Source organism: Oncorhynchus mykiss, chromosome 11 (genome assembly GCF_013265735.2).
Source record: "Oncorhynchus mykiss isolate Arlee chromosome 11, USDA_OmykA_1.1, whole genome shotgun sequence".
NCBI lineage: Eukaryota > Metazoa > Chordata > Actinopteri > Salmoniformes > Salmonidae > Oncorhynchus > Oncorhynchus mykiss.
The window spans coordinates 61971152-61993599 of NC_048575.1; the positions used below are offsets into that span (position 1 = coordinate 61971152).

General features: G+C 48.9%; 1 protein-coding gene across 4 annotated transcripts in view; it reads left to right on the top strand.

Moving 5' to 3' along the window:
* LOC110536173 (ras GTPase-activating-like protein IQGAP1) overlaps window positions 1-22448 on the top strand; it is a 101287-nt gene that overhangs the window by 46797 nt on the left and 32042 nt on the right. For all 4 annotated transcript variants that reach the window (XM_036936053.1, XM_036936054.1, XM_036936055.1 and 1 more), the window contains 5 exons: window positions 1894-1981; window positions 2136-2299; window positions 2477-2637; window positions 16065-16189; window positions 16695-16858. In XM_036936053.1, coding sequence (XP_036791948.1) covers window positions 1894-1981; window positions 2136-2299; window positions 2477-2637; window positions 16065-16189; window positions 16695-16858 — 702 coding nt within the window. The remainder of the gene's footprint in view (window positions 1-1893; window positions 1982-2135; window positions 2300-2476; window positions 2638-16064; window positions 16190-16694; window positions 16859-22448) is intronic.

Below are 22448 nucleotides of genomic sequence, written 5' to 3' on the forward strand. Positions count from 1 at the left end.
ACGATTTCTGAGGGAGTGCGTACATGCAGCTATCCTGTGTTGAGAGGTTAACAAAAACTGGATCCTTCTATGCTTAATTTATAGTTATTTATGCAACTTTAGTTGTGATTTAAACGTTGGGCTATATGTTTTGATTTTTAATACATTCTAAGGCTGCATGATGTGACCTAATAATGATTTGAAAAAAGTTGCACGAAGGCATGAGCTCTGCTTAGTTTCTTGCGCAGGCTGTACACCCTACAGCAGTCTCTCATTCACAATTTGACAAGCACTTGACATGCCTCGATTGTCCTGCCGACATCCCCCTCGTGTGGCTGTAATGCCCCCTAAAAAAATCCATGCCTTTTGCGGCCAATGGCCGTTGTGCCCTTGGGCTGAATATAATCATTATAATTCCCTTCTCCCGGCTGCGTGCTCCGAAGCACCTCTCACTCACATGGCTCTCTCAGATTTCTCAATTATTTTTAGCCAATGCCCGTCATGTGATCGGGTCCTTCTCACAGGTATCTCAGCTCTGAAGTAGGCTACAAGGGAAGACCGACACATTGGGGACAGTTGTGGAATGCGATAGATCACAAATGAATACAACCACTCGCATCAACACATTTTTTAAAAGCAATGAGGCTGATGCAAGATCAGAACGTTTAGCTTAAAATGTTGATCAACTATTAGGCTGTTTCTTCACTTTATAAGCACAGCAATGTGCACATGATAAGCTATAAGCGCAAATGTTCTAAAATGCAATCAATTAGCGGGAAAAGACCATTCTCAAAAGTGACTGTAAATGCGATTATACATGTAATGCTTTATTATAAAGGTGCATTTTTATGGTGAAAATCATGTTCCCCAAACTTGAAGCTCACGTGCCGCTTTATGTATTCCAGTTAGGCTCTACACCGGTTGTAAAGCAGATTAGTGTACTTCATTTTTAGAAGTTATTTGGCCCCTCTAGTTGTAATACAAATCGTATCAAAATATATATGCCCATGGGCTAGGCAACTATCATTTTGAAAAACTCGCAAAAAAAGACTGTTTCTTGCTCTGTTTCTTGCCATACTGCACACAAGCTGGGCATCATTCACAAGATATAGCCTATCACTTGTGAATGATATATATTAATATTGTCAGACTATTCTTGATTTAATCTGGTCTTTACATATATTATTTAGTATATGTGTGAAATAAGTTTTGATTTAGAATGGACCATTATCATGCGCCTGTCTCGGAACAGGGGCAGGGTAAAAAAAATACTTGTCATCTATGCACTTAAATGGCAAACGGAGGACACTTTTCCCCGTTGTTCATTATTCACGCCAGCCAGGTAGGCTATACTCCTGTTGTAAAGCAAAGCAATGTGCTTAATATTAGGAAAGTTGAGAAATAAATATAGTAGGCCTAGCCTATAGAAAGCTGATGGGATCCTCCTCTTTTTAATCGAGTCCATCAAAACTATGAAATGTTGCGCAACATGAGCTCATGGGCTCTCATGAAGTGTTTGATTCGATTTTCGAATACATTTGCATTGATGTCAGAGTGATTAGAGGGACAACAGAATGCTGAGTACAAGCCAGTTAGCAAGTTTGATGGACTACTAATGACCAGCAGCAGCATCAGAGCTTGGAGAAGCCTAGTTGTCGTGACTTTAGTGGAATTTGACTGCGTCATGACTCGAGACCGCCGGTGTGGCGTTAATACGGTCACCATAACAGGCCTAGTAGGGGATATAAGGTATCCCATAAAAATAATTGAGAATGCCTACACACTGTGTGTTTGCCTTTAAGAGCATAAGATGACAGTCTTCATTCATTGGTGCAAGTTGCATTAGTGTTACAGAACCCAGAATTTTCTATTGAATTGAACTTGTCACCCAAACACTTTCTCCGTGGACCTCAGGACGCTGGAGGTGCAGTGATGCTGGAGAGGGAGGAGATTCAGAGGGTGGTCATATCCTGTAACGACTTTGCTGAGGCAGAGAAACGAAGTAAGCACCGCTCACCCTCCATCACTCTCATTTTGTAATATTCCCCAGTGTTTCAAAGTTCAGTGTTGGTACTACAAGTATGTATGTGTGTGTATGTCTTTGCCCCTATAGTACAGTTAATATGAAAATGTTGTATGATATTTTTGCCACGCAGAACTGGAGGCCATTACAGCGATCAACTCTGCCATTCGTCATGGAGTAGCAGCAGAGACTATAGAGGAGCTGACAAACCCAGAGGCCCAGCTCCCCATAGTCTACCAGACTGCTGCCAACCTCTACCAGACCGAACTGTTCAGCCTGCAGATACAGGGACCAAAGGTGACACACACACACACACATGACTCTTTTCTTATTTTAAGCTACAATATAATGTTGTACAGATGTGGTTGCTGGTTTTCACACCCGAGCTAGGTTGGCCGGTGGGCAGACTGTTGTGCGTGTGTATCTGGTTGTATGTCCAGTATATGATCACTAATCTCTGGTTGAATCTAACAGGCAGGCCTGGGGCATGAGGAGCTGTCTGTTGCAGTGGAGATGCTGTCTGCGGTGGCGGTGCTCAACGAGGTCCTGGACACCAAGGAACCCCAGGCTGTCACTGAACAGCTTTCTGACTCTCCTCTGGGCTTCAGCAACATGGACCACGACAACCTGCACAGGTAGCTAACACCACCAACACCATCGCAACCTGCACAGGTAGCTAACACCATCACAACCTGCACAGGTAGCTAACACCATCACAACCTGCACAGGTAGCTAACACCATCACAACCTGCACAGGTAGCTAACACCATCACAACCTGCACAGGTAGCTAACACCATCACAACCTGCACAGGTAGCTAACACCATCACAACCTGCACAGGTAGCTAACACCATCACAACCTGCACAGGTAGCTAACACCATCACAACCTGCACAGGTAGCTAACACCATCACAACCTGCACAGGTAGCTAACACCATCACAACCTGCACAGGTAGCTAACACCATCACAACCTGCACAGGTAGCTAACACCATCACAACCTGCACAGGTAGCTAACACCATCACAACCTGCACAGGTAGCTAACACCATCACAACCTGCACAGGTAGCTAACACCATCACAACCTGCACAGGTAGCTAACACCATCACAACCTGCACAGGTAGCTAACACCATCACAACCTGCACAGGTAGCTAACACCATCACAACCTGCACAGGTAGCTAACACCATCACAACCTGCACAGGTAGCTAACACCATCACAACCTGCACAGGTAGCTAACACCATCACAACCTGCACAGGTAGCTAACACCATCACAACCTGCACAGGTAGCTAACACCATCACAACCTGCACAGGTAGCTAACACCATCACAACCTGCACAGGTAGCTAACACCATCACAACCTGCACAGGTAGCTAACACCATCACAACCTGCACAGGTAGCTAACACCATCACAACCTGCACAGGTAGCTAACACCATCACAACCTGCACAGGTAGCTAACACCATCACAACCTGCACAGGTAGCTAACACCATCACAACCTGCACAGGTAGCTAACACCATCACAACCTGCACAGGTAGCTAACACCATCACAACCTGCACAGGTAGCTAACACCATCACAACCTGCACAGGTAGCTAACACCATCACAACCTGCACAGGTAGCTAACACCATCACAACCTGCACAGGTAGCTAACACCATCACAACCTGCACAGGTAGCTAACACCATCACAACCTGCACAGGTAGCTAACACCATCACAACCTGCACAGGTAGCTAACACCATCACAACCTGCACAGGTAGCTAACACCATCACAACCTGCACAGGTAGCTAACACCATCACAACCTGCACAGGTAGCTAACACCATCACAACCTGCACAGGTAGCTAACACCATCACAACCTGCACAGGTAGCTAACACCATCACAACCTGCACAGGTAGCTAACACCATCACAACCTGCACAGGTAGCTAACACCATCACAACCTGCACAGGTAGCTAACACCATCACAACCTGCACAGGTAGCTAACACCATCACAACCTGCACAGGTAGCTAACACCATCACAACCTGCACAGGTAGCTAACACCATCACAACCTGCACAGGTAGCTAACACCATCACAACCTGCACAGGTAGCTAACACCATCACAACCTGCACAGGTAGCTAACACCATCACAACCTGCACAGGTAGCTAACACCATCACAACCTGCACAGGTAGCTAACACCATCACAACCTGCACAGGTAGCTAACACCATCACAACCTGCACAGGTAGCTAACACCATCACAACCTGCACAGGTAGCTAACACCATCACAACCTGCACAGGTAGCTAACACCATCACAACCTGCACAGGTAGCTAACACCATCACAACCTGCACAGGTAGCTAACACCATCACAACCTGCACAGGTAGCTAACACCATCACAACCTGCACAGGTAGCTAACACCATCACAACCTGCACAGGTAGCTAACACCATCACAACCTGCACAGGTAGCTAACACCATCACAACCTGCACAGGTAGCTAACACCATCACGACCTGCACAGGTAGCTAACACCATCACGACCTGCACAGGTAGCTAACACCATCACGACCTGCGCAGGTAGCTAACACCATCACGACCTGCGCAGGTAGCTAACACCATCACGACCTGCGCAGGTAGCTAACACCATCACGACCTGCGCAGGTAGCTAACACCATCACGACCTGCGCAGGTAGCTAACACCATCACGACCTGCGCAGGTAGCTAACACCATCACGACCTGCGCAGGTAGCTAACACCATCACGACCTGCGCAGGTAGCTAACACCATCACGACCTGCGCGGCTAGCTAACACCATCACGACCTGCGCGGCTATCTAACACCATCACGACCTGCGCGGCTATCTAACACCATCACGACCTGCGCGGCTATCTAACACCATCACGACCTGCGCGGCTATCTAACACCATCACGACCTGCGCGGCTATCTAACACCATCACGACCTGCGCGGCTATCTAACACCATCACGACCTGCGCGGCTATCTAACACCATCACGACCTGCGCGGCTATCTAACACCATCACGACCTGCGCGGCTATCTAACACCATCACGACCTGCGCGGCTATCTAACACCATCACGACCTGCGCGGCTATCTAACACCATCACGACCTGCGCGGCTATCTAACACCATCACGACCTGCGCAGCTATCTAACACCATCACGACCTGCGCATCTATCTAACACCATCACGACCTGCACAGGTATCTAACACCATCACGACCTGCACAGCTATCTAACACCATCACGACCTGCACAGCTATCTAACACCATCACGACCTGCACAGGTATCTAACACCATCACGTCCTGCACAGCTATCTAACACCATCACGACCTGCACAGGTATCTAACACCATCACGACCTGCACAGGTAGCTAACACCACCAACGCCATCACAACCTGCACAGGTATCTAACACCATCACCATCTGCACAGGTAGCTAACACCACCAACGCCATCACAACCTGCACAGGTAGCTAACACCACCAACGCCATCACAACCTGCACAGGTAGCTAACACCACCAACGCCATCACAACCTGCACAGGTAGCTAACACCACCAACGCCACCACCACAACCTGCACAGGTAGCTAACACCACCAACGCCTCCATCACAACCTGCACAGGCAGCTAACACCACCAACGCCATCGCAACCTGCACAGGCAGCTAACACCACCAACGCCATCGCAACCTGCACAGGTAGCTAACACCATCACAACCTGCAAAGGTAGCTAACACCACCATCGCAACCTGCACAGGTAGCTAACACCATCAACGCCATCACAACCTGCACAGGCAGCTAACACCACCATCACAACCTGCGCTGGTAGCTAACACCACCACCATCACAACCTGCACAGGTAACTAACACCACAACCTGCACAGGTAACTAACACCACCACCATCACAACCTGCACAGGTAGCTAACACCACCACCATCACAACCTGCACAGGTAGCTAACACCACCACCATCACAACCTGCACAGGTAGCTAACACCACCACCATCACAACCTGCACAGGTAGCTAACACCACCACCATCACAACCTGCACAGGTAGCTAACACCACCACCATCACAACCTGCACAGGTAGCTAACTCCACCACCATCACAACCTGCACAGGTAGCTAACACCAACACCATCACAACCTGCACTGGTAGCTAACACCACCACCATCACAACCTGCACAGGTAGCTAACACCACCACCATCACAACCTGCACAGGTAGCTAACACCACCAACGCCATGACAACCTGCACAGGTAGCTAACTCCACCATCACAACCTGCACTTGTAGCTAACACCACCATCACAACCTGCACAGGTAGCTAACACCACCACCATCACAACCTGCACGGGTAGCTAACACCTGCATCACAACCTGCACAGGCAGCTAACACCACCATCACAACCTGCACTTGTAGCTAACACCACCATCACAACCTGCACAGGTAGCTAACACCACCATCACAACCTGCACAGGTAGCTAACACCACCACCATCACAACCTGCACGGGTAGCTAACACCAACACCACCATCACAACCCGCACGGGTAGGTAACACCACCAACGCCATCCCAACCCGCACGGGTAGCTAACACCACCACCATCACAACCCGCACGGGTAGCTAAAACCACCACCATCACAACCCGCACGGGTAGCTAAAACCACCACCATCACAACCCGCACGGGTAGCTAAAACCACCACCATCACAACCCGCACAGGTAGCTAAAACCACCACCATCACAACCCGCACAAGAAGCTAACACCATCACGACCTGCACAGGTATCTAACACCATCACGACCTGCACTGGTATCTAACACCATCACGACCTGCACAGGTATCTAACACCATCACGACCTGCACTGGTATCTAACACCATCACGACCTGCACAGGTATCTAACACCATCACGACCTGCACAGGTAGCTAACACCACCAACGCCATCACAACCTGCACAGGTATCTAACACCATCACAACCTGCACAGGTAGCTAACACCACAAACACCATCACAACCTGCACAGGTAGCTAACACCACAAACACCATCACAACCTGCACAGGTAGCTAACACCACAAACACCATCACAACCTGCACAGGTAGCTAACACCACCACCATCACAACCTGCACAGGTAGCTAACACCACCACCATCACAACCTGCACAGGTAGGTAACACCACCACCATCACAACCTGCACAGGTAGCTAACACCACCACCATCACAACCTGCGCAGGTAGCCACCACCACCATCACAACCTGCACAGGTAGATAACATCACCATCACAACCTGCACAGGTAGCTATCACCATCACAACCTGCACAGGTAGCTAACACCACCACCATCACAACCTGCACTGGTAGCTAACACCACCACCATCACAACCTGCACAGGTAGCTAACACCACCACCATCACAACCTGCACAGGTAGCTAACACCACCACCGCCATCACAACCTGCACTGGTAGCTAACACCACCACCATCACAACCTGCACAGGTAGCTAACACCACCACCATCACAACCTGCACAGCTGCTAACACCACCACCATCACAACCTGCACAGCGAGCTAACACCACCACCATCACAACCTGCACAGGTAGCTAACACCACCACCATCACAACCTGCACAGGTAGCTAACACCACCACCATCACAACCTGCACAGGTAGCTAACACCACCAACGCCATCACAACCTGCACAGGTAGCTAACACCACCAACGCCATCACAACCTGCACAGGTAGCTAACACCACCAACGCCATCACAACCTGCACAGGTAGCTAACACCACCAACGCCATCACAACCTGAACAGGTAGCTAACACCACCAACGCCATCACAACCTGCACAGGTAGTTAACACCACCAACACAACCTGCACATGTAGCTAACACCACCATCACAACCTGCACAGGTAGCTAACACCACCAACGCCATCACAACCTGCACAGGTAGCTAACACCACCATCACAACCTGCACTTGTAGCTAACACCACCACCATCACAACCTGCACGGGTAGCTAACACCACCACCATCACAACCTGCACGGGTAGCTAACACCTGCATCACAACCTGCACAGGCAGCTAACACCACCATCACAACCTGCACTTGTAGCTAACACCACCATCACAACCTGCACTTGTAGCTAACACCACCATCACAACCTGCACAGGTAGCTAACACCACCACCATCACAACCTGCACAGGTAGCTAACACCACCACCATCACAACCTGCACGGGTAGCTAACACCACCACTACCACCACAACCCGCACGGGTAGGTAACACCACCAACGCCATCCCAACCCGCACGGGTAGCTAACACCACCACCATCACAACCCGCACAGGTAGCTAAAACCACCACCATCACAACCCGCACAGGTAGCTAAAACCACCACCATCACAACCCGCACAGGTAGCTAAAACCACCACCATCACAACCCGCACAAGAAGCTAACACCATCACGACCTGCACAGGTATCTAACACCATCACGACCTGCACTGGTATCTAACACCATCACGACCTGCACAGGTATCTAACACCATCACGACCTGCACTGGTATCTAACACCATCACGACCTGCACAGGTATCTAACACTATCACGACCTGCACAGCTATCTAACACCATCACGACCTGCACAGCTATCTAACACCATCACAACCTGCACAGGTAGCTAACACCACCAACGCCATCACAACCTGCACAGGTATCTAACACCATCACAACCTGCACAGGTAGCTAACACCACAAACACCATCACAACCTGCACAGGTAGCTAACACCACAAACACCATCACAACCTGCACAGGTAGCTAACACCACAAACACCATCACAACCTGCACAGGTAGCTAACACCACCACCATCACAACCTGCACAGGTAGCTAACACCACCACCATCACAACCTGCACAGGTAGCTAACACCACCACCATCACAACCTGCACAGGTAGCTAACACCACCACCATCACAACCTGCGCAGGTAGCCACCACCACCATCACAACCTGCACAGGTAGCTATCACCATCACAACCTGCACAGGTAGCTAACACCACAACCTGCACTGGTAGCTAACACCACCACCATCACAACCTGCACTGGTAGCTAACACCACCACCATCACAACCTGCACAGGTAGCTAACACCACCACCACCATCACAACCTGCACTGGTAGCTAACACCACCACCATCACAACCTGCACAGGTAGCTAACACCACCACCATCACAACCTGCACAGCGAGCTAACACCACCACCATCACAACCTGCACAGCGAGCTAACACCACCACCATCACAACCTGCACAGGTAGCTAACACCACCACCATCACAACCTGCACAGGTAGCTAACACCACCACCATCACAACCTGCACAGGTAGCTAACACCACCACCATCACAACCTGCACTGGTAGCTAACACCACCAACGCCATCACAACCTGCACAGGTAGCTAACACCACCAACGCCATCACAACCTGCACAGGTAGCTAACACCACCAACGCCATCACAACCTGAACAGGTAGCTAACACCACCAACGCCATCACAACCTGCACAGGTAGTTAACACCACCAACACAACCTGCACATGTAGCTAACACCATCACAACCTGCACAGATAGCTAACACCACCATCACAACCTGCACAGGTAGCTAACACCACCATCACAACCTGCACTTGTAGCTAACACCACCACCATCACAACCTGCACGGGTAGCTAACACCACCACCATCACAACCTGCACGGGTAGCTAACACCTGCATCACAACCTGCACAGGCAGCTAACACCACCATCACAACCTGCACTTGTAGCTAACACCACCATCACAACCTGCACTTGTAGCTAACACCACCATCACAACCTGCACAGGTAGCTAACACCACCATCACAACCTGCACAGGTAGCTAACACCACCACCATCACAACCTGCACAGGTAGCTAACACCACCACCATCACAACCTGCACGGGTAGCTAACACCACCACTACCACCACAACCCGCACGGGTAGGTAACACCACCAACGCCATCCCAACCCGCACGGGTAGCTAACACCACCACCATCACAACCCGCACAGGTAGCTAAAACCACCACCATCACAACCCGCACAGGTAGCTAAAACCACCACCATCACAACCCGCACAGGTAGCTAAAACCACCACCATCACAACCTGCACAGGTAGCTAACACCATCACAACCTGCACAGGTAGCTAACACCATCACAACCTGCACAGGTAGCTACCACCAACACAACCTGCACAGGTAGCTAACACCACCACCATCACAACTTGCACAGGTAGCTAACACCACCACCATCACAACCTGCACAGGTAGCTAACACCACCACCATCACAACCTGCACAGGTAGCTAACACCACCACCATCACAACCTGCACAGGTAGCTAACACCACCACCATCACAACCTGCACAGGTATCTAACACCATCACAACCTGCACAGGTAGCTAACACCACAAACACCATCACAACCTGCACAGGTAGCTAACACCACAAACACCATCACAACCTGCACAGGTAGCTAACACCACCACCATCACAGCCTGCACAGGTAGCTAACACCACCACCATCACAACCTGCACAGGTAGCTAACACCACAAACACCATCACAACCTGCACAGGTAGCTAACACCACCACCATCACAACCTGCACAGGTAGCTAACACCACCACCATCACAACCTGCACAGGTAGCCACCACCACCATCACAACCTGCACAGGTAGCTAACACCACCATCACAACCTGCACAGGTAGCTATCACCATCACAACCTGCACAGGTAGCTAACACCACCACCATCACAACCTGCACTGGTAGCTAACACCACCACCATCACAACCTGCACGGGTAGCTAACACCACCACCATCACAACCTGCACAGGTAGCTAACACCACCACCACCATCACAACCTGCACTGGTAGCTAACACCACAACCTGCACAGGTAGCTAACACCACCACCATCACAACCTGCACAGGTAGCTAACACCACCACCATCACAACCTGCACTGGTAGCTAACACCACTACCATCACAACCTGCACAGGTAGCTAACACCACCACCATCACAACCTGCACTGGTAGCTAACACCACCACCATCACAACCTGCACAGGTAGCTAACACCACCAACGCCATCACAACCTGCACAGGTAGCTAACACCACCAACGCCATCACAACCTGCACAGGTAGCTAACACCACCAACGCCATCACAACCTGCACAGGTAGCTAACACCACCAACGCCATCACAACCTGAACAGGTAGCTAACACCACCAACGCCATCACAACCTGCACAGGTAGTTAACACCACCAACACAACCTGCACATGTAGCTAACACCACCATCACAACCTGCACAGGTAGCTAACACCACCAACGCCATCACAACCTGCACAGGTAGCTAACACCACCATCACAACCTGCACTTGTAGCTAACACCACCACCATCACAACCTGCACGGGTAGCTAACACCACCACCATCACAACCTGCACGGGTAGCTAACACCTGCATCACAACCTGCACAGGCAGCTAACACCACCATCACAACCTGCACTTGTAGCTAACACCACCATCACAACCTGCACTTGTAGCTAACACCACCATCACAACCTGCACAGGTAGCTAACACCACCACCATCACAACCTGCACAGGTAGCTAAAACCACCACCATCACAACCTGCACAGGTAGCTAACACCATCACAACCTGCACAGGTAGCTAACACCATCACAACCTGCACAGGTAGCTAACACCACCACTACCACCACAACCCGCACGGGTAGGTAACACCACCAACGCCATCCCAACCCTCACGGGTAGCTAACACCACCACCATCACAACCCGCACAGGTAGCTAAAACCACCACCATCACAACCCGCACAGGTAGCTAACACCACCACCATCACAACCCGCACAGGTAGCTAAAACCACCACCATCACAACCTGCACAGGTAGCTAACACCATCACAACCTGCACAGGTAGCTAACACCATCACAACCTGCACAGGTAGCTAACACCATCACAACCTGCACAGGTAGCTAACACCATCACAACCTGCACAGGTAGCTAACACCATCACAACCTGCACAGGTAGCTAACACCATCACAACCTGCACAGGTAGCTAACACCATCACAACCTGCACAGGTAGCTAACACCATCACAACCTGCACAGGTAGCTAACACCACCACCATCACAACCTGCACAGGTAGCTAACACCACCACCATCACAACCTGCACAGGTAGCTAACACCACCACCATCACAACCTGCACAGGTAGCTAACACCACCACCATCACAACCTGCACAGGTAGCTAACACCACCACCATCACAACCTGCACAGGTAGCTAACACCACCACCATCACAACCTGCACAGGTAGCTAACACCACCACCATCACAACCTGCACTGGTAGCTAACACCACTACCATCACAACCTGCACAGGCAGCTAACACCACCACCATCACAACCTGCACAGGTAGCTAACACCACCACCATCACAACCTGCACAGGTAGCTAACACCACCAACGCCATCACAACCTGCACAGGTAGCTAACACCACCAACGCCATCACAACCTGCACAGGTAGCTAACACCACCAACGCCATCACAACCTGCACAGGTAGCTAACACCACCACCATCACAACCTGCACGGGTAGCTAACACCTGCATCACAACCTGCACAGGCAGCTAACACCACCATCACAACCTGCACTTGTAGCTAACACCACCATCACAACCTGCACTTGTAGCTAACACCACCATCACAACCTGCACAGGTAGCTAACACCACCACCATCACAACCTGCACAGGTAGCTAAAACCACCACCATCACAACCTGCACAGGTAGCTAACACCATCACAACCTGCACAGGTAGCTAACACCATCACAACCTGCACAGGTAGCTAACACCACCACTACCACCACAACCCGCACGGGTAGGTAACACCACCAACGCCATCCCAACCCGCACGGGTAGCTAACACCACCACCATCACAACCCGCACAGGTAGCTAAAACCACCACCATCACAACCCGCACAGGTAGCTAACACCACCACCATCACAACCCGCACAGGTAGCTAAAACCACCACCATCACAACCTGCACAGGTAGCTAACACCATCACAACCTGCACAGGTAGCTAACACCATCACAACCTGCACAGGTAGCTAACACCATCACAACCTGCACAGGTAGCTAACACCATCACAACCTGCACAGGTAGCTAACACCATCACAACCTGCACAGGTAGCTAACACCATCACAACCTGCACAGGTAGCTAACACCACCACCATCACAACCTGCACAGGTAGCTAACACCACCACCATCACAACCTGCACAGGTAGCTAACACCACCACCATCACAACCTGCACAGGTAGCTAACACCACCACCATCACAACCTGCACAGGTAGCTAACACCACCACCATCACAACCTGCACAGGTAGCTAACACCACCACCATCACAACCTGCACAGGTAGCTAACACCACCACCATCACAACCTGCACAGGTAGCTAACACCACCACCATCACAACCTGCACAGGTAGCTAACACCACCACCATCACAACCTGCACAGGTAGCTAACACCACCACCATCACAACCTGCACTGGTAGCTAACACCACTACCATCACAACCTGCACAGGCAGCTAACACCACCATCACAACCTGCACAGGTAGCTAACACCTGCATCACAACCTACACAGGCAGCTAACACCACCATCACAACCTGCACAGGTAGCTAACACCACCATCACAACCTGCACAGGTAGCTAACACCACCAACACCACCACAACCTGCACAGGTAGCTAACACCACCACCATCACAACCTGCACGGGTAGCTAACACCACCACCACCATCACAACCCGCACGGGTAGGTAACACCACCAACGCCATCCCAACCCGCACGGGTAGGTAACACCACCAACACCACCACAACCTGCACAGGTAGCTAACACCACCATCACCACCTGCACGGGTAGCTAACACCACCACCACCATCACAACCCGCACGGGTAGGTATCACCACCAACGCCATCCCAACCCGCACGGGTAGGTAACACCACCACCATCACAACCAGCACAGGTAGCTAAAACCACCACCATCACAACCCGCACAGGTAGCTAAAACCACCACCATCACAACCCGCACAGGTAGCTAAAACCACCACCATCACAACCTGCACAGGTAGCTAACACCATCACAACCTGCACATATGGCTACCACCATCACAACCTGCACAGGTAGCTAACACCACCACCATCACAACCTGCACTGTTAGCTAACACCACCACCATCACAACCTGCACAGGTAGCTAACACCACCACCATCACAACCTGCACAGGTAGCTAACACCACCACCATCACAACCTGCACAGGTAGCTAACACCACCACCATCACAACCTGCACAGGTAGCTAACACCACCACCATCACAACCTGCACAGGTAGCTAACACCACCACCATCACAACCTGCACAGGTAGCTAACACCACCACCATCACAACCTGCACAGGTAGCTAACACCACCACCATCACAACCTGCACAGGTAGCTAACACCACCACCATCACAACCTGCACAGGTAGCTAACACCACCACCATCACAACCTGCACAGGTAGCTAACACCACCACCATCACAACCTGCACAGGTAGCTAACACCACCACCATCACAACATGCACAGGTAGCTAACACCACCACCATCACAACATGCACAGGTAGCTAACACCACCACCATCACAACCTGCACTGGTAGCTAACACCACCACCATCACAACCTGCACTGGTAGCTAACACCACCACCATCACAACCTGCACTGGTAGCTAACACCACCACCATCACAACCTGCACTGGTAGCTAACACCACCACCATCACAACCTGCACTGGTAGCTAACACCACCACCATCACAACCTGCACAGGTAGCTAACACCACCACCATCACAACCTGCACTGGTTGCTAACACCACCACCATCACAACCTGCACTGGTAGCAAACACCACCATCACAACCTGCACAGGTAGCTAACACCACCACAACCTGCACAGGTAGCTAACACCTGCATCACAACCTGCACAGGCAGCTAACACCACCATCACAACCTGCACGGGTAGCTAACACCACCAACACCACCACAACCTGCACAGGTAGCTAACACCACCATCACAAGCTGCACGGGTAGCTAACACCACCACCACCATCACAACCTGCACAGGTAGCTAACACCACCACCACCATCACAACCTGCACAGGTAGGTAACACCACCAACGCCATCCCAACCTGCACAGGTAGCTAAAACCACCACCATCACAACCCGCACAGGTAGCTAAAACCACCACCATCCCAACCCGTACAGGTAGCTAAAACCACCACCATCACAACCTGCACAGGTAGCTAACACCATCACAGCCTGCACATGTAGCTAACACCACCACCATCACAACCTGCACAGGTAGCTAACACCATGGACCACCATCACAACCTGCACAGGTAGCTAAAACCACCACCATCACAACCCGCACAGGTAGCTAAAACCACCACCATCACAACCCGTACAGGTAGCTAAAACCACCACCATCACAACCCGCACAGGTAGCTAAAACCACCACCATCACAACCTGCACAGGTAGCTAACACCATCACAGCCTGCACATGTAGCTAACACCACCACCATCACAACCTGCACAGGTAGCTAACACCATGGACCACCATCACAACCTGCACAGGTAGCTAACACCACAACCTGCACAGGTAGCTAACACCACAACTATCTGTCATATCACAGGTAACCCCACAACCATGTCCCTCATGAGGAAACTCTCTCCACAGCTCACCACAGATGCACACAGATAACACCTAGAACTGTCTTTCTGCCTGATATGTAACCTCCCTTGGCCTCCCCCTCTCTCTCCTCCTTTCCCCTCCCACTCTCTCCTCTTCCTCTTTTCACCTGTACCACTCTCCATCCCCCTCTCCCTCTCTCTCAGGTACGCAGACACTCTGATCAGCCTCAGAGCCGACAGTCTGTCCCGTGGCCTGGAGTTCCTCACCTGGAATGATGTTCAGAAGACCATCGACACAGTCAATCTGCAGGTCCACGAGGAACACGAGCGTAGGTCACACCCTCTTAACCTTCTGAATCCCAAATGCAACCCTATTCCCTATTTAGACCAGGGCCCATAGGGGATAGGGTGCTAAGTCCAACCATTTCACTACGGCTGGTAGAATATTCTGCAGTCTCCAATAAATAAATCCACACACTATAAATCAGAAATGTACATGAAGTAGTACTGAGTTCAGTGTCATTATGGTTGTTCACCTGCTGCTTGGTGTAGTCCAACTCTAACCCTGACTGTCCAACTCTAACCCTGACTGTCCAACTCTAACCCTGACTGTCCAACTCTAACCCTGACTGTCCAACTCTAACCCTGACTGTCCAACTCTAACCCTGACTGTCCAACTCTAACCCTGACTGTCCAACTCTAACCCTGACTGTCCAACTCTAACCCTGACTGTCCAACTCTAACCCTGACTGTCCAACTCTAACCCTGACTGTCCAACTCTAACCCTGACTGTCAAGCTCACTACATGTGCTGTCTGTCTCATTCCCCCTCTAGGTATTATTGCTATATCTGAGATCAATGAGGCACTGAGCTCTGATGACCCTAACCAGACCCTCTCTGCCCTGCTCCTGCCCACGGCCAAACTGCAGGGAGTCAACCCAGCCACAGCCAAACACTACCACGACGTCCTGCAGAACACCAAGCTAATCATCTGCAAGGTATTGTACTGCCAGCCATTATGAGATCCTACACTGAGTGTACAAAACATGGATTGTGTATGTGTGCCACTCAGAGGGTGAATGGGCAAGACAAAAGATTTAAGTACCTTTTGATGAATGGGGTATGGTAGTAGTTGCCAGGCTTACCGGTTTGTATGTCAAGAACTGCAATGCTGCTGGGTTTTTCACTCAACAATTTCACGTGTGTATCAAGAATGGTCCACCACCCAAAGGACATCCAGCCGACTTGACACAACTGTGGGAAGTATTGGAGTCATGGGCTTTCAACACCTTTTAGAATCCATGCCCGATGATTAGGCCTTATGCACATTCCATGATCGAACGTTCTAAACACACTTCCTATCGGTTTGGCAATTTCCGGTCAGTCTAGTTGTTATCAACGATATAACTTTACTATCACTATGTCGCAGGTTTTTACTAGGTGTCTTCAGGACTTGCCTCAAATTAATATTGTTCATCGAATTGTTACATCAGCCACCGAGACGCCAGCTAGCAAGAATGAAAAGGGGTTCAAGATGTATATAGGAAACTACATAGACAACTATGAAGGTGAGTACCAAGTCAGTGACCGATATAACGTTAGCTAGCTACAATCATTAGCTAGCTAATTTAACTATTAACTGTAGCTAGCTAGTTACTTCGTAAAAGGACATAACTTTGACAGAATCTACCTGAGTGTGTGTATTTTCGTTAGCTTGGTTAAGTTATGCTTGCTAGCTAAAAATAATTGTTATTCATGTCTTCTACTCCGTATCTAACAAAGGTACATTGACAGGGGAGATCATCGTGAGGGCTGCCTGCCACAGGTCCATGCGGAAGAGTGAAAGGCCGCACAGCATGAGAGGTAGGGAAAGGTTATAGATAGCTACTAGTTGTTACTAGACCTTGTTAAACATCTCCTGTGGGACACTGTCATCATGGTCAAAATGTGTTGGAGACAGTTTCAACATTTAATCTTATCAGTAGATAGATATTAAGGATGGGTCCCAATCCCAATTTAGAATCGCCCACTTAACAGGTTATTTGGTAAAGATCTGTTGATGCAGTATTTGTTAGTTTTGTTACTGGAACACAATGTATTCCTGTATAGTTAAATGAGCCCCTAGTTAAGAAGACTAGACACTACTATGTTTATTGTTATTCATTCTCACTTCAGTCTTCCATCACACTCATCTTCACAGATGGTGTAAAGCACTCCATACCAGTGATGGTGGTCAAAAGCCACTGCTCCTGTGTTGCAGGAAGTGTTCTGTGTATGCAGACCATGGAGATGAAGAGGGGGCTAGCCATGGAGCCAGTGGCTGTACAGGAGTACTGCACACTGAAGAATGTTAACTTCTTTCCGTGTGGCTTCGTAGTGCACCCAGATGCTCCGTGGTTAGGATCCTCTCCAGATGGAATCATATTTGATCCTAGTGTGAGACCACACTTTGGACTCTTAGAGGTCAAGTGCCCAAATGTACCAAGCTATGTTGACTGCCCTTACCTGAAGATACAGATACAGAATGGAGAGCTGAAGTTGAAGAAATCTCATGCTTACTACTGGCAGGTTAAGTGGGCGATTCTAAATTGGGTTTGGGACCCATCCGTAATATCTATCTACTGATAAGATTAAACGTTGACACTGTCTCCAACACATTTTGACCATGATGACAGTGTCTCACAGGAGATGTTTAACAAGGTCCATAGTAGCTATCTATAACCTTTCCCTACCTCTCATGCTGTGCGGCTTTTCACTCTTCCTCATGGACCTGTGACAGGCAGCCCTCACGATGATCTCCCCTGTCAATGTATCTTTGTTAGATACGGAGTAGAAGACATGAATAACAATTATTTTTAGCTAGCAAATATAGCTAGCAAGCATAACTTAACCAAGCTAATGAAAATACACACATTCTCAGGTAGATTCTGTCAAAGTTATGTCCTTTTACGAAGTAACTAGCTAGCTACAGTTAATAGTTAAATTAGCTAGCTAATGATTGTAGCTAGCTAACGTTGTATCGGTCACTGACTTGGTACTCACCTTCATAGTTGTCTATGTAGCTTTCTGTATACATCTTGAACCCCTTTTCATTCTTGCTAGCTGGAGTCTCGGAGGCTGGTGTAATAATTCGATGTACAATATTAATTTGAGGCAAGTTTATTTATTTTTATTTATTTCACCTTTATTTAACCAGGTAGGCAAGTTGAGAACAAGTTCTCATTTACAATTGCGACCTGGCCAAGATAAAGCAAAGCAGTTCGACACATACAACGACACAGAGTTACACATGGAGTAAAACAAACATACAGTCAATAATACAGTATAAACAAGTCTATATACGATGTGAGCAAATGAGGTGAGATAAGGGAGGTAAAGGCAAAAAAGGCCATGGTGGCAAAGTAAATACAATATAGCAAGTAAAACACTGGAATGGTAGATTTGCAATGGGAGAATGTGCAAAGTAGAAATTAAAATAATGGGGTGCAAAGGAGCAAAATAAATAAATTAATTAAATACAGTAGGGAAAGAGGTAGTTGTTTGGGCTAAATTATAGGTGGGCTATGTACAGGTGCAGTAATCTGTGAGCTGCTCTGACAGTTGGTGCTTAAAGCTAGTGAGGGAGATAAGTGTTTCCAGTTTCAGAGACTTTTGTAGTTCGTTCCAGTCATTGGCAGCAGAGAACTGGAAGGAGAGGCGGCCAAAGAAAGAATTGGTTTTGGGGGTGACTAGAGAGATATACCTGCTGGAGCGTGTGCTACAGGTGGGAGATGCAATGGTGACCAGCGAGCTGAGATAAGGGGGGACTTTACCTAGCAACGACGAGACGAGTAATGAAGCGAGGGCCAGCCAACGAGAGCGTACAGGTCGCAATGGTGGGTAGTATATGGGGCTTTGGTGACAAAACGGATTGCACTGTGATAGACTGCATCCAATTTGTTGAGTAGGGTATTGGAGGCTATTTTGTAAATTACATCGCCAAAGTCGAGGATTGGTAGGATGGTCAGTTTTACAAGGGTATGTTTGGCAGCATGAGTGAAGGATGCTTTGTTGTGAAATAGGAAGCCAATTCTAGATTTAACTTTGGATTGGAGATGTTTGATATGGGTCTGGAAGGAGAGTTTACAATCTAACCAGACACCTAAGTATTTGTCCACGTATTCTAAGTCAGAGCCGTCCAGAGTAGTAATGTTGGACAGGCGGGTAGGTACAGGTAGCGATCGGTTGAAGAGCATGCATTTAGTTTTACTTGTATTTAAGAGCAATTGGAGGCCACGGAAGGAGAGTTGTATGGCATTGAAGCTTGCCTGGAGGGTTGTCAACACAGTGTCCAAAGAACGGCCAGAAGTATACAGAATGGTGTCGTCTGCGTAGAGGTGGATCAGAGACTCACCAGCAGCAAGAGCGACCTCATTGATGTATACAGAGAAGAGAGTCGGTCCAAGAATTGAACCCTGTGGCACCCCCATAGAGACTGCCAGAGGTCCGGACAGCAGACCCTCCGATTTGACACACTGAACTCTATCAGAGAAGTAGTTGGTGAACCAGGCGAGGCAATCATTTGAGAAACCAAGGCTGTCAAGTCTGCCGATGAGGATGTGGTGATTGACAGAGTCGAAAGCCTTGGCCAGATCAATGAATACGGCTGCACAGTAATGTTTCTTATCGATGGCGGTTAAGATATAATTTAGGACCTTGAGCGTGGCTGAGGTGCACCCATGACCAGCTTTGAAAACAGATTGCATAGCAGAGAAGGTATGGTGAGATTCGAAATGGTCGGTAATCTGTTTGTTGACTTGGCTTTCGAAGACCTTAGAAAGGCATGGTAGGATAGATATAGGTCTGTAGCAGTTTGGGTCAAGAGTGTCACCCCCTTTGAAGAGGGGGATGACCGCAGCTGCTTTCCAATCTTTGGGAATCTCAGACGACACGAAAGAGAGGTTGAACAGGCTAGTAATAGGGGTGGCAACAATTTCGGCAGATAATTTTAGAAAGAAAGGGTCCAGATTGTCTAGCCCGGCTGATTTGTAGGGGTCCAGATTTTGCAGCTCATTCAGAACATCAGCTGAGCAGATTTGGGAGAAATGGGGAAGGCTTGGGCTAGTTGTTGTGGGGGGTGCAGTGCTGTTGACCGGGGTAGGAGTAGCCAGGTGGAAAGCATGGCCAGCCGTAGAAAAATGCTTATTGAAATTCTCAATTATGGTGGATTTATCAGTGGTGACAGTGTTTCCTATCTTCAGTGCAGTGGGCAGCTGGGAGGAGGTGTTCTTATTCTCCATGGACTTTACAGTGTCCCAGAACTTTTTGGAGTTAGTGTTGCAGGAAGCAAATTTCTGCTTGAAAAAGCTAGCCTTGGCTTTTCTAACTGCCTGTGTATAATGGTTTCTAGTTCGATGCTAATGCAGAACGCCATAGGATGTTTTTGTGTTGGTTAAGGGCAGTCAGGTCTGGGGAGAACCAAGGGCTATATCTGTTCCTGGTTCTAAATTTCTTGAATGGGGCATGTTTATTTAAGATGGTTAGAAGTCCTGAAGACACCTAGTAAAAAAACTGCGACATAGTGGTAGTAACGTTATATCGTCGATAACAACTAGACTGACCGGAAATTGCCAAACCGATAGAAAGTGTGTTTAGAAATTTCGATCATGGAATGTGCATAAGGCCTATTGAGGCTTTTCTGAGAGCAACAGGGGAGGTGCAAATCAATATTAGGAAGGTGTTCCTAATGTTTAGTACACTCTGTGTATATTCCCTCAATTCCCCCTTCATACATTTCATGGACAGAGTGCTACTCAGAGGCTCGGGATCACAGCTGTTGATCAGATCTTACAGATCTAGGTTGCCCTATTCGCTATATAGTGCGTTACTTTTGATCAGCGCCCAGTGCTCTGGTCAAAAGTAGCACACTATATAGGGAAAATGGTGCCATTTGGGACGCACTCTAGATCTGTAACCTAGACTTAATAAGAGGGAGGGCTGGAGACATGAATGAGATGGTCACTGATTAATGGGAGCATGCTGTAACAGGTCTGTCTGGAGCACAGGTATGAGCCAGCCCTCACCTTTATCTAAACCCTGCTCCTTCTAAGATATGGACCATTTTAAATATTCAGTAAAATGAGAATTAATTAACAAATTAATGTATGGGAATAGGCCTACATGAATACACTTCATGTGTACTGAAAGGGTATTATTTACAAGTTGTCATTGTGAACAAGACATAACAGTATATGAAGGTAACTTTGAAGTAGTCATGTCCTTTTTGGCTCCAACACTGTCTGGTTTCTTAACATCCTCTGGGAGAATTGTTTTTGTCATCACTGTTGCCGCCAGCTGGCTTTTCAGGACATCCTTGCTGATAAAGTACACAAATGAAACCATCAATACTAGAATGGACATGAAACCTTCTATGACGGTATAAATGGTCAGCGATTTTGGTAAGGGAGTTGGTAAGCCATCAGTCAGCCAGTGCTGTGGTAAGATATTGTGGAAAACAATGATTTTTAAGATTATCTGCACAGTATGTTTGTTAGCTAGCCAGCCAGCCAGTTTAAGTGTAGTGATTCCACACATTTTTTAAATGATCTG